The sequence below is a fragment of the Gossypium raimondii genome, chromosome 7 (genome assembly GCF_025698545.1).
Source record: "Gossypium raimondii isolate GPD5lz chromosome 7, ASM2569854v1, whole genome shotgun sequence".
Taxonomy (NCBI): domain Eukaryota; kingdom Viridiplantae; phylum Streptophyta; class Magnoliopsida; order Malvales; family Malvaceae; genus Gossypium; species Gossypium raimondii.
The window spans coordinates 46,061,803-46,075,729 of NC_068571.1; the positions used below are offsets into that span (position 1 = coordinate 46,061,803).

The window sequence follows — 13,927 nt, forward strand, 5'->3', positions numbered from 1 at the left end:
TGGGCCGGGCAAATGTTGAGCCTTACAATTACATTAACAAATTCGTTAAGATTATCAATGGATAATATTTTTTTAACAATTTATTTACTTGATTTTTAAGTTTAGAAATTTAAATTTTCAATATAAAAGAAAAAGAAATTTAGAACTTTTTACAATGTGATAAATAAGTACAATTTAATCATTTTAATACATTTTTTTAATTTCTACTTTTTTCCGCTTGAATCCTTAACTTTTTTACTTCAATAAATATTTAAAAAATATAAACATTATATACTATGTATTATTAACAGGTATTAAAATTTTAATAATTAAACAATTAGAATAAAAAATCCTAAAAGTTGAATCAAGAAATTGCAAGAAGCGAGGTACTAAAGAATTTACCCCTGAAAAAAAAATCAATGATAGAGAGAGAGATGCAAATAGTGTTTTTCGATAACATGCTAATAAATCAAATGATATGGAAAAATTAAGCTTGTAAAAGCTGCCAAATGCCAACCAATACATCTTGACTTTACTGCTACAATCTCTGTCTCACACGGACAATATACTTACCCATTATAGTCAAAATCCATGAAAATGGAACCAAAAAAATAGACAAGCCATGTGAAGGTTTTATATGTTTTAAAAGAAGGAAAAACAATTTCAACGTAGGCCAGGCTTTACAGTAATCAATCTCTCTCAGCCATTTTCAAATTCCCCTCCCTCCCCCACTTTCTCTTATTTCAGACTATTTTACCTAAGTAGTCCAAAAAATATTTTATTTATAAAAATAACACAGGTTTAAAAATAATAACTAAAATAACCTGAAATAAACAGTAAAATCGGGTTGTGGAATCAACTCGTATTTTAGACCTATGATTGCCTAATAATTGTGTCAGACTTAAAAAAATAATTTTTTGATTCTGGCCTGTCAATGGTCGGAACCAGTATAATTTTTTTTAAGATTGTATAATACTGATATACAAAAAAGAAAAAAATAAAAAAATCATTTTTAGGTGCTGGCCTGTCAATGGCGGTGGCACCTCTGTACACGAAAAAGAAAGTGCAAGTTTTGGTCAGTCAATGGCCGGTACCAAAATACGAGAAAAAGTAAAAAAAAAACTTTGTGGTGGCCTGGCAATGGCCGGCACCACCTTTTGTAAAAAAAAAAAATTTTGTGTCAGATGAAGCTATCAGTATACAAAAAAAGTAAAAAAAAATTTAGTGGTGGCCTCGCAATGGCCGACACCACCTTTTGTAAATTTTTTTTTACTTTTTTTCGTGTCAAATGAAGCTATCAATATACGAAAAAAGTAATTTTTTTGTGGTGCCCTGGCAATGGCCGGCACCACCTTTCGTAAAAAAAATTTTTTACTTTTTTCGTGTCAAATGAAGCTATCAGTATACGAAAAAAGTGAAAAAAAAAATTTGTTGTGGCCTGGCAATGGCCGGCACCACCTTTTATAAAAAATTTTTAAAAATTTTTTCCTGTCAGATGAAGCTATTAGTATACGAAAAAAGTAAAAAAAAAATTTGGTGGTGGCCTAGCAATGGCCGGCACCACCTTTTATAAAAAAAAATTACTTTTTTCGTGTCAGATGAAGCTATCAGTATACGAAAAAAAATTTTGTGGTGTCCTACCAATGGCCGGCACGACCTTTAAAAAAAAATTATAATGCTGGCCTATTAATGGCCGGCATTAAACTCTATATATAGTGAGTGGTTTGGTTATGCTACTGTAAATGGAATGAGAAAATTTTTGAAAGGGCCATCAAAATGATATTGTTTTGTAGTATATCAGGAAATGAGATTTTTTGGATCGGATAGTGTATGGAGTTTTCTGTTGTGTACAACAAAATTTTGGGGTTGAATTATATACTGTCATATTTTAATGGAGTTGAATTATATACTCTCATGTCCACCCTAAAGGTTATGCTATTAAGGGTTGGATGATTATTGGCACCATAGATGGGTAATCGAGTTGTCCAACGTAGATGGACATTATCTATGATGCAACAGTGTTTATTCCGCAACTAGGTTCTGATTGGAACTAATTGGTAGAGTCTCCATGCAAAGGTATCTCACGCGATAATGGAAGAATAAAAGGTCTAGAGCATAAAACAATTAATTGTGAAGAAACTAGTACCGATGCAATGTAGAGCTGATTGAAGTAGAAGACGATTAATTGTGAAGAATCTAGTATTAAAAATAATTATATTATTTCTTAAGAATATTTGTATTTGTATTTTTTTTATATCTATAAATTTAATATAGTTGTGCGGATTTAAGGTTTTATTTTTATATATTCGTGTAATAATTTTTAGAACAATTGTATTTTTTATATTATCGGGTAATAATTTATATTTTTGTATTAATATTGTAGAATGATTGTATTTTATTGTGTATGTAAATTTAATTTGTCGTGTAGTCTTACTTATTTGAATTATTATTTTTAAATATTACGAAGTCATGTATTCAAATAAATAATTATGTTAAATCCATTAAATAAATATTTAAAAAAGGAAAATGTAAAAATAAAAGAAATATTTACATAATCAATTTTAAGAAAGTAAAAATTAACATAAAAATTTAAAATTGCCGCGATCCTGGGGACATCCCCGGCGCTGGCGTGTAACAATCCGGATGCTTCCGTCGGCGATGCTGTGCACCTTGCTGAGGTGTTTGATAATTGCTCAGTCTGGCGTCTCGTGTCCTGTCTGGTGTAGTTAGAAAGGTGGAATAATCATATTCACCTAGATCCAGACTTAATTGGTATTGCGTGACCGGAGGTGCCTATGGAAAAATATCCTCAGTGGTGGGTGTACGTTGTAACAACTCAAAATCCGTGGGCACTGGAAAAAATGTATTATCGGGCATCCGTCTTAGTAAATTGAGTTTGAAAATAATTATTAGAAATATTTACGAGATTAGTTGTGTGTTTAATTAGGTTTTAGATAGGTGAATTTAGCTTAATTAAGAATAATTAGGAAAGAGGATCAAATTGAATAAAGAGTGAAAGTTTAATTATAGATTAAAAGAAAGTTAAAAGGACTAAATAGGCAAATATACCAAGTCCCATAAATGAGGCGGCATATGCATTAAACTCAAGATTTTGTTTAAGTTATATATAAATATTATATGTATATAATTATTATAATTATTTATTCAAACGGTAATTTATATTAATTGAATTATTTTATTATGGAGTAAATTAAAATTAAGAAAATGTATGGTGAAAAGATGGTACAAGTGTAATAATAATATATATACACACTTGTATTATAATTATTATTTACTTAAAATTTAAGTAAAAGATATTAATTAATTAAATAATTATATAATGAGATTTTTAATTGATAAACAAATTAAGTAGTGACAATTGTAAGGTTATGATATGGTACAAATGTATTAATTATATTTGTTATTAAAATAGATATTTTATAAATAATAATCAATTAAACATAAAAGGAAATAAAAACAAAGCAAAAGAAAAGAAACAGAATAGAAAGAACAAAGAAACAGGGAAAGAAAGAAGAAAAAGGGAAATAGGGTTTTAAAGCTTGGAATTTAATTTGGTAAGTCAATCAAATCCTTTTCTTTTAATTTTGATGTTTTAGAAGTTTTAAAACAAAGTTTTGTTAAAAATAAGTTGAGGTTTTGGAAGTTTATAGATTATTAAGCATGGTTCATGTTGAATAAATTGTTAAATTAGGGATGTATTTGATAGAAATTTTGATTAGAATTAAATAAAGGATTGAATTGCAAACTAAGTTATAAGTTTTGAATTTTAGGATTAAAATTGAAATAAATTCGAAATTATGAAAATATGATAAAAATTAGATAGTTAAATGTGAGTTTGGCAAGAAATTGAGTAGAAAAAGGGTATGAATTGAGAAAGAAAAATATATAGGTTTAGTTAGGATTAAATTGGAATTAAAGTAAAAGCTAGATAAAAATTTCAGCAATTAAATTGTGTTGTGCTAATAATTATGAAAATTATCTTAATTTTTTTTTCGCAGCTAATATCGCACCCGAGGCATCCACGAGGAAAGGGAAGGAAAAAGTAGACGAGGAATAGACACGAGAATTACGGTTTGTATCACTATAATTCAAATTTTATTATTATTAAGTGTTTAATTTGCTAATTATGTGTGGTAAGTATTTTAAGGTAAGTGTTTAATAAATGATAAATTTATAATAAGGTATTGGAATTGAGATTGATACTAAACCGAATTATAGTATACTGGATATTGATTTGAGTACTGAATGAATTGTGAAAATATTAAATATTATTATGTATAATATATTGAAATATGAAATTACTGAAGTAATGAATTACTGCAATACTGTGAAATTGATTGAAATAAGAAATTTATAATCGATACTAAACTAAAATGGAGATTGTACTGAAAAGTGAATTAAATACCTTATTAACTAGTCGAGCTAGTCGGATATAGTTGGCATGCCATAGGATATGGAAAAGTACGGGGTATTTTCCGACCATCGATCGAGCACTTATGTGTCGACTATTATTCATCATATCGATTCGGCATTTTGTGTGTCGAATCGTTATCTTATCGTTATCATATCGATTCGACACTTTGTGTGTCGAATCTTATCGTTATCATTGGCGATTCTTTATTCTTGGTGTGTTTGGTTGGAATCCGTGTATCCGCCAAGTCCGAGTCAAGTTAATAGGGATGAATGAAATAAATTTACTGATAAAACTAATCTCGAATGATATAGTATATGTGAAAAGTGAAATTTGAAATAAAGAAATAATAATGATATATATATAATTAATTGATAATATTAAAATATTGAATTGTTTATTAATAGTGATAATTGTAATGAGAAGTATGTGCGTGTGATTTAATGTATTTAATTATAAATTAAATTATAGTGATACCACTGAGTCTATGCATACTCAGCGTACGGTTGTTTCCGTGCGCAGGTTGTAGAATTCAAGTATTGAACCAGCATCCAAAGCCAGACCCAACTTCAGCATACTTTTGGTGATGTATATTTTATTTTGGTAATGTGGCATGTACATAGGATGTGTATAAAGGTTATTATGTTTTAATATAAATGGTTAAAAATGTTAGTATTATAAGTTTATGAATTACAATGAAAGAAGTTTTATCTATTTTATTTAATTAGTAAATTGATAAAATTAATTTGTTATTATGTTGTATTGATTGAGTTTGATTAGAAGGTATTTAGAATAGAAAATGGGAATGTGAAATGAATTGGTTGAATTGGTGATATTTGGAAGGATTGTGGTTTTAATTGCAGGGGGTTTTACGTAAAAATAAGTTGAAATGCTGCCGAAATTTTGTAAAAATATATACGTATATATATTCGGAGTATTTGAACGAGTTTCATTTCACTTTTTTTTAATTCATGTTTTAAAACTCGGAAGTCTATTACAGGGATTTAGTTATACAATTATATTTCGATTGTTATTTCATTATAAATTATCTGTAAATTGTTTGATATGTATGGTAATACCTCGTAACCCTGTTCCGGCGACGGTTTGGGGTTAGGGGGTGTTACATACGTTCTTCGGGGTGGAAGGCTGGGTAGTATGAGGAAGATGATCTGGATCGTGTCGAATGATGGCGGTGGTATGGAAAAGTTCTACTCACTTTCTTTTCAAAGTTCATCATCTTCAAGCTCCATTTTTGAGAACTTCAGCGGATCAGTTGAAATCGAAAATCTGTAAAATAGTCTCGACATTTGCTTTCTGCAACGGCTTGCTATCTTTGTACTGATTTTTTGTTTGAAATCCGACAGCGAAATATGTTTGTTGAATCTCATTCCTATTTTTTTCCGGCTTTGAAATACACATCCTTCTTTATTTGTATTTATCATTTCACCATCGAAATGAACATAAATAAACAATATTTGAGAACTCATTTTTAAAACAAAAACTGATTTCTTCTAAATAGAGGGAAAGAAACTTTTCGAACTAGACAAAATGGAAGATTAAATACCCTATATATATTTTATAAATTTGGTGCCGGCCATTAACAGGCCACCACCAATTTTTTTTTTTACTTTTTTCGTATACTAATAGCTTCATCTGACACGAAAAAAGTAAAAAAAAAATTACAAAAGGTGGTGCCGGCCATTGTCAGGCCACCACCAAAATTTTTTTTTACTTTTTTCGTATATTGATAGCTTCATCTGACACGAAAAAAAGTAATTTTTTTTTTACAAAAGGTGGTGCCGGCCATTGACAGGCCACCACCAATTTTTTTTTTACTTTTTTCGTATACTGATAGCTTCATCTGACACGAAAAAAAGTAAAAAATTTATTTTTTTTACAAAAGGTGGTGTCAGCCATTGCCAGGCCACCAGAATTTTTTTTTTTACTTTTTTCGTATACTGATAGCTTCATCTGACACGAAAAAAAGTAATTTTTTTTTTACAAAAGGTGGTGCCGGCCATTGCCGAGCCACCACCAAATTTTTTTTACTTTTTCTCGTATTTTGGTACCGGCCATTGATAGACCAAAACTCAAATTTTTTTTCGTGTACAGGGGTGCCGGCTAGAGGTGCTCATGGGCCGGGAGGCCCGGCCCGGCCCGGCCTGATGGCCGGCCCGAAATATGGAAGGGTTTGGGTAAAAATATAGGCCCAAAATATGGGCTTGGGCAAAAAACGAGGCCCATTTAAAAAACGGGCCGGGCCTCGGGCACAACTTTTTTGGCCCGGGCCCGGCCCGGCTATATATAATAAATATATTTTTATTTTTTTTAATTTTAAAATACATTTCCCATTAACCCATTTCCCCATTTCCCCATTTCCCATTTCCCATTTCCCCTCATCCACGACCCTCATCCCTTCTTTCCCAATTAGAAAATCAATCTTCACCTCCTCCAATCCACCTCCACCGATCCACCTCCGGTCCTCCACGGCTCCACCCATTTCCAGAATCAGAGGTTAGAGCGGTGCTTCTACGTCTTCTACCTTTGAATTTCAAAGGTATATTAACAGTGTTAACCCTAGTTTATTCGATTCAATTCTCATTAGACATTTCGTTAGATTTTTTTTCCTCTCTTTTACGGTGCTTCTGTATTTGTAAATCTTCAGTTCTTGAATAATTTTTGAACCGCAAGTCGCAACTTAGTAATTTTTTTAATTTCAGTGCTGCTGGATTTTCATTTTCCTTTTCTTTGATTTGTCGTTTTCTCTGTTTCCAAACACACATACATACGCAGAGATTTGTTGTTTCTTTCGGCAAACGAAAAGAAACGTAAATCAAACAGCTCTCTGCTATACAGAATTTCAGTCACCTCTATTTAAGGTAAAATTTCGATGAACCCTAGTTGTTGTAGTTTTGCTTTCTTTTTCAAATTAAAATTTATGATGTTTCCTTTTTAGAGGTATAGAGAATTTATCCATAAACTATCATTTGTTAATTTATTTTTTAAAATTGTATCTTTCTCAAATCTTCTAAAATTCGAGCAAAAGAGAATTATTAAAGTTTTTTCTCTTCTGGCACTTCAATTTCCTATTTCGTTTGGATGTTGTGGAAGTGCAAAAAAAGCTGTGATATATGGGATTTTCTCCTTCGTTTTTTTTTTTAATTTCCCATGAAGAATATTAAGTGAAAGAATGATTCTTTTTCTTTGTTGTAGTTCTATTCGTGTTTAAATTGCTTCTGTCAGAGCTCTTTGTTAATGCTTGATACATCTTTTATATAACGATTTCTTGAATAGATGGATTATGTATGTACTAAGGAAAAAAGTGGTTTGATTTTCTCTAGCTTCTAGATGAAGCTGATCGAATGCTTGACATGGGATTTGAAGAGGATGTTAACTTTACATTGGGAAAGACATCTCTTTGTTGGTACATTGGAATTTTAAACTCCTAGAAGATGCTTAGATTAAAGCTTTTACTGCTGCTTATGAGTAAACGCCACTAACCATTGATAACTTAAGGTTCAATCAAGCTAAAAAATATTGTTCTGTATCTTGATAGAATAATGCATGAGCAATTAGGTTGGAAATCCTCATGTTGCTTTTAACCTTTGCAGCTCATCAGATGGTAATGTTCAGTGCTACATGGCCTGCAGCGGTTCATCGGTTAGCTCAGGAGTACATGGACCTTAATCCTGTTAAAGTAATTATCTGAATGCTTGATGGTGTTGTCATAGTTTTCTATATATTTGAGAAAGTAATAAATTTGTTTTTAGGTTGTGATTGGCTCAGAAGATTTAGCTGCCAACCATGATGTTATGCAGATAGTTGAGGTCTGATTTTATTTAACCGGTTAAACTATCTTTCATATTAACTTATTTTGTATATATATATATATATATATATATATATATATAAATGCTTCTATTAACAGTTTGTTTTCTTATGTAGGATTTAGATGAGCGTGCACGTTATGAGCGATTGACTGCATTTAAATTTTCTCTTCATTGGCTAAATAGAATGGGCAGCATTTAAAATTTGCACTCTGTATGTGTGTGTTCTCCAACATTTTAATTGGGCTTCATTTAAATAAATAAGTTTGCAGATCCTTTCATTCCTTAAATTTAAAATGGTTCTTGAATTTTGATGTTATTATAAATTTCACTTAGTTGTTGACTTTGAATTAAGCACATGAGCTATTTAAAACATTCGATAGTGCTAATCAATCTAATTTGATGATGTTAGTTTAACATGGCATTGGGATGGTCACTTGATATTCATGTTATTGAGAGTTATGCAACTAAATATATCATCTAGAATTGCTTGATGGCTCAAGTTGTTTGAGTTTAAAAGTTCAAAATCAGTTGTGGATACTTCATTGCATTAGAATTTAAGTACTTTTTATTGGTTCAATTTTGAGCTTTTTTTTATGCTCTTTCTTTCATTTAATTTTAGGAGTCAAAACTATTGTTTAATTGAGTTGATTTTGTTTTGCATGAGTTAATTTACTAAAAAAAGAACCGGGCCGGGCCGGGTCGGGCTCGGGTTTAGGGAATTTTTCCTGGGCCGGGCCTGGACAAAATTTCAAGCCTATTTTTCGGGCCGAGCTCGGGCTAGGATGCGGGCCGAAATTTTTTTTGGGCCCGGCCCGGCCCATGAGCACCTCTAGTGCCGGCCATTGACAGGCCAGCACCCAAAACTTTTTTTTTTTTTTTGTATATCAGTATTATACAATCTTAAAAAAAATACACTGGTTCCGGCCATTAAAAGGCCAGAACCCAAAAAATCATTTTTCTTAAGTTTGACACAATTATTAAGCAATCATGAGTCCAAAATACGAGTTGGTTTCGACCATTGACAGGCCACAACCCGATTTTATTGTTTATTTCAAGTTATTTTCATTCTTGTTTTTAAACCTAAGTTATTTTTGTAAATAAAATAATTTTTTGGGCTATTTGAGTAAAATAGCCCTTATTTCAAGTTTCCAATAGTCAATCAATCACTTTCTCTTATTTTAAAGTGGCAATCCGTGTTCAACTTTTTTCACTCCTTACAATGTTATGTAGGTTTTAACGGGGACAAGATTTTCAACATAAACAGCTGTTTTATGTTATCAGTTTCCCCCTCTTTTCCTCACCACATCCCCTATTATTAGGTATCTGCTAATTTATTATATTTACTCTTTAAATTTATTTAAATAAATTTCAGAAAAAAATACAAACAAAGGACTGAAATAAAATTTTTTAATTTATTTAAAAATACAGTAAATTAATACACTTCAAACATAATATACTAAAATAATGTAAAATAATAAAATATAAAAATAATATATTTTTATTGAAAGTAATAAATTCTAAGAAAAAATACGAACAAAGGGCGAAATAAGAGTTTTTTAAAATTTATTTAAAACAACTAAATGAATACATTTCAAACATAATGTACAAAAATAATGTAAAATAATAAAATTAGAAAATAATATTTTTAAAGAAATAAAATTCGAGAAAAAATACGAATAAAGGGCGAAATACAAACATGCAGGGGCAAACCATTTTCTACTGTTTTGTTTTTTTTTTTGGTACCATTTTGATAAATAATAAAAAGGTATACTATTTTGGTATTTTTTTGTATTATTTTTGTAAAATACCCGCTAATTTATTATATCTACTCTTCTTCGGCTCTCTACATTAACCGATCTGATAAACTTGGAAGCCTTCGAAAAAAGTTCAAGCTAGCCGGTGGCATTGGGTCCCTAAACATAGGGTGCCTTAGATAATAAAATCCTAATGCCACTGCCACCATTTTTGGTGGCACCACATAAAGTATAAACGTGATGGCTAAACAGACCCCAATGAACAATTTGGTAGCTCTTGGGTCCCTCCAACTCACTAAAGCTTGAACCCTTTCACCTTGGGTAGCAAAATCACCCAAAACAGTTTGAACCCTTCCTGCCAATACTCTCAACCTATCATATCTGGCCCTTATTATCTCTGGGGGCTTTGAACTTGGTATTGTATCGAACTCCTCATCTATTTCATCTGGATCCACTGTTTCTGCTTGTGACAGCCTTATATCCATGCCTGCTGGTATCTTGGGTCTAAACCTATAATACCAAACTCCAATCAAAACAACATATAAAGACCCTGTTGGCATTACCAAATCTGGGTACCAAACAAGTACCAAGTATAAAACATGCACCAATACTGTAGTAACCGGGTTTTTCCACCTCCGAATATTATCCAACCACTTGGCTAACCCCACTGCCCATGCTAGAACGGCAACGATCCGGAACCAATTCGCTTTGCTCTTTCTCATGCTCCATGTATGAGAATCCGCATCCAGCATGTACTTCACTACTTCTTGCCCAAGCGGCGGTTCTGACCTAGCTAGCCATTGTGCTACCATCTTTGTCGCAGCTCCGCGTAATGCCTCCTGTTGAGCCACCCCGAGTGGGCGGAGATAATGCATTCTTGGAAGCAATGGTTGACCGTAAGCAGAACATGTGTCCGGTAACAATGACGGACATGCGAACCGAACTGCTAACTCGATTTCACCCATTTTTTTCAACCCCATTCTTGTTAAAATCAATAATGGATACGAATTGGTGTACACTCTGTTGCTCTCCAGCATTGATATACGTATCCGTATTTTACCGATACGAGAATCGGGTTTGTCTTCAGACACATCAGCAAACATACGCCAATTATCGAAAACCCCGACGGTTAGGACAGTGCAGGGGTCGTAGACTTGCCACGTGTACTGCTCATTCCAACGTGGATCAAAGCTGTCCATTACGGTCCTGGTACGAACCCACTTTTTCCCATATTTAGCCACACAGTAAGCATCGGTAGAGCCTTTGCCTCCCCCTTTATTTTTCATGGGGAGTAAGCCACAAGCACCGAGAATCCCCAGCTCTAAAATTCCAATTGGCGGCTTCCAAAGTTGCTTAGCCGTGGGTCTAAAGTCGCTGCACACGTGCGCCGCTTCGTCCAGCACATGATAACCACCCTCTAAACATAGTCGCAGGTGAATTCTCCCGCAGTAGGGCCCACCGCCACCACCACCACCACCACCGCCTGCTCCTCCCTCTAATCCAATCCATTTAGAAGCCACGCGCCGCTCATCTATCCGTTGCTCAATTGAGATCAAAGGGATCATGACGTGGCCAAGGAGACTCACGTCCTTGTTCGTACGATCTTCTACTAACAGAATTAACGAATCTTCGAGAGGCTCGCCGGCGACGAAGATCACATCCTCGTTCCAATGCACTGACATACTATGATTGTTCATGTTCCCTCTCCTTGATCGCACAGATTGAAACCCTAGCTGAGCTTTGACTCGAATTTCAGGCACTGTTAAAGGAGGTAGATTGGGCGCAATTTGAAGATCTTGAGCTTCGATAATAGTCAATCTTAAATACCAGAGCTTGGGCGATTGATAGACTTTTGATCGAGTGTGTACCACGTATGGTGCGTCTGAACTCATCGCTTCAGAAAAAGCGTCATCGTTTTGAGTACCGATCCAAACAGCAAGTTGGATATCACCGGAAACACTGTGGGAATTCTGATCGACGGCACCGCTTTCGAGACGGTACCATTGCGGTGCTAACGGACTATCTGGTGACTCTCGTACGGGGACATCAGAAAGATCGAAACAAACGCCGCCGAGAAAATTTTCCGTCGGGGAGTCCCAAACAGAGATTTCAAGCGTTGCATTGGCTGATTCTTGTTTATTGTAACCAAAATAAAAAACCTTGCCCCACTCCGGCGAGTCGGTTGGCTCACCTGGACGGTATATCATTGGTTTCGTTTTGACATAATCGTTGGACATACGAATTTTAACATAGGGGGCTTCATTTGGAGCCAGTCTACGTGCCTTAACAATTTTAACAAACAAATAATGCATCGGCTCAACTAGACCGTATGGATGTATCTTCTCGGCACCACCGACGCCGCCAACGGTGGCGTTGTCACCTTGAGTTTTGTTACACACTATTTCTCTAGGTGAATAGTCTCCGTTTGGTCTCTTCAAAACCCGAACTCTCTCGCCTCTGCTGCTCTGCATCTTTCTCACTTCCGACACAGGAAAATGTTCTTCGGAAACCGAAATTCCCGGCGCCATATGTGGTTGCATAGGCATGGCCGTTGGTTTCGCTGGAGTCGGTAGCTCTTCGTGAACATGAACAACGTCCGGTGAAGATTCTTCAACAACCACAACGGGCGACGAAGGATAACAGGGAGCAGCACCGTGAGTATAACCATTAACTCCATGAGGATACTCCATGTGTGCAGGAGGAACCTCAAAAATCCTCCCTTCCTCTACAACAACAAGCCCAGGAGTAGGCTTGGTATCCTCCGTTTGTGGTGGCTGTTGCTGCTGTTGCGGCGGTGGGTCTTCTGGTGGAGGCTGATCTTCAACAATCTCATCATAGTAATAAATTCTAAGCCCAATCTCACCTCTAATCCAACTAAACACACTCTTCTTCTCCAAAGGAAAATAAACAAGCCCTTCCTCCCCTCGTTTAGCGAACTGACTCCCATACAACTTAACCCTCCCCAAAAAATGATTTTTACGGCCACTACCATTACCAAATCTCTTATCATTACAAACCTCAATCTCTAACTCTTCAACATCCATATTATCTGGGTCAGACACCGTGAACTCCAAGGCCTCGTTCCATACAGGGTTAAGGTCCCTGTATTTGGTAGAAGTTTTCTTCTTTTGACCATCGAAATCAACAATGACATAAGGACTGGAGCTCCCTTGACCATCTTTAGGAAGAAGATCACGAGCGTCGACCACTTCCACGATCACTTTTCGCACCGTGTTGGGCAGTTGCGGTGGAAGTTGCTGAGACGACGTCGTCATGGTCTCATTTTTAACTGTGACAAAGTAAGTATAAAAAAGAAAGAAAAGAGAAAAAAGGGGGTGAGTGAGTTTCTTGGGGCAAGTAAAGAACAAAGAAGAAAAGGAAAAAAAGAGGGATTTAGATTTGGATTTGGATTTTTAGGGGGTGGTGCAGAGAGAAAAAGAAAGAGAAAGCGTTGATAACGGAGATTGGTTGGTTTAGGCTGAAGGAGGGAATTGCTTTTGAGGTTTGCTTTTCTGAATTTTTTTGTTTTTTTAATATGCGGTGCGGTTGTTTTGGAAGTATAATTTAGATTTGAAAGAGAAAGAATATAGTGACACAGCGAGGGATGTTGCTGAGGCACTGGGGAAAACGAGATTCCATTATCTTTGGAGAAGCTTCTGGGCTTCGCCTCCCTTCCCTCCTTTACGGGTTCGTCAGCCATCTATCCCTCCACCACCTCCATTCTCTTTCTTTATTTTAATCAACATAGACAAAGGGTAGAGTATAGTAAGTGAAGAAATAAGGTGTTGCGTTGGTAGCGGTGTAATACGTAAGAATTGATGCCTTTATTTGAATTGGGAGTTTATGATAGAAACAAAAGCATGAAAGCAGTTATAGAAACACAAATTGGGCATATAGATGCCTAAGGCACATGATTCCACCTCCCCTCCTTT

The 13,927-nt window shown here is 34.6% G+C and overlaps 2 protein-coding genes across 11 annotated transcripts; one reads left to right on the forward strand and one right to left on the reverse strand.

Annotated features, from left to right (window-relative positions):
- Positions 1 to 6,760: 6,760 nt before the first annotated feature.
- LOC105787731 (DEAD-box ATP-dependent RNA helicase 5) lies at positions 6,761 to 8,535 on the forward strand. 10 transcript variants are annotated; one of them, XR_008197580.1, is made up of 6 exons: positions 6,761 to 6,968; positions 7,205 to 7,290; positions 7,753 to 7,927; positions 8,023 to 8,108; positions 8,182 to 8,238; positions 8,357 to 8,535. XR_008197580.1 is itself a non-coding variant. In XM_012614288.2 (6 exons), the coding sequence occupies exons 3-6, from the start codon at positions 7,760 to 7,762 to the stop codon at positions 8,438 to 8,440; spliced, it is 303 nt and encodes a 100-aa protein (XP_012469742.1). In that variant the 5' UTR covers positions 6,761 to 6,968; positions 7,132 to 7,290; positions 7,753 to 7,759; the 3' UTR covers positions 8,441 to 8,535. The 10 variants fall into 10 exon arrangements, 7 of the variants coding, with proteins under 7 accessions (XP_012469742.1, XP_012469758.1, XP_012469732.1 ...); XM_012614288.2 differs by having other exon boundaries at positions 7,132 to 7,290; positions 7,753 to 7,835; XM_012614304.2 differs by having other exon boundaries at positions 7,753 to 7,897.
- A 1,403-nt stretch (positions 8,536 to 9,938) lies between these two features.
- On the reverse strand, positions 9,939 to 13,927 carry LOC105787715 (protein QUIRKY). Its single transcript, XM_012614247.2, has one exon. The coding sequence runs from the start codon at positions 13,268 to 13,270 to the stop codon at positions 10,085 to 10,087; it is 3,186 nt and encodes a 1,061-aa protein (XP_012469701.2). The 5' UTR covers positions 13,271 to 13,927; the 3' UTR covers positions 9,939 to 10,084.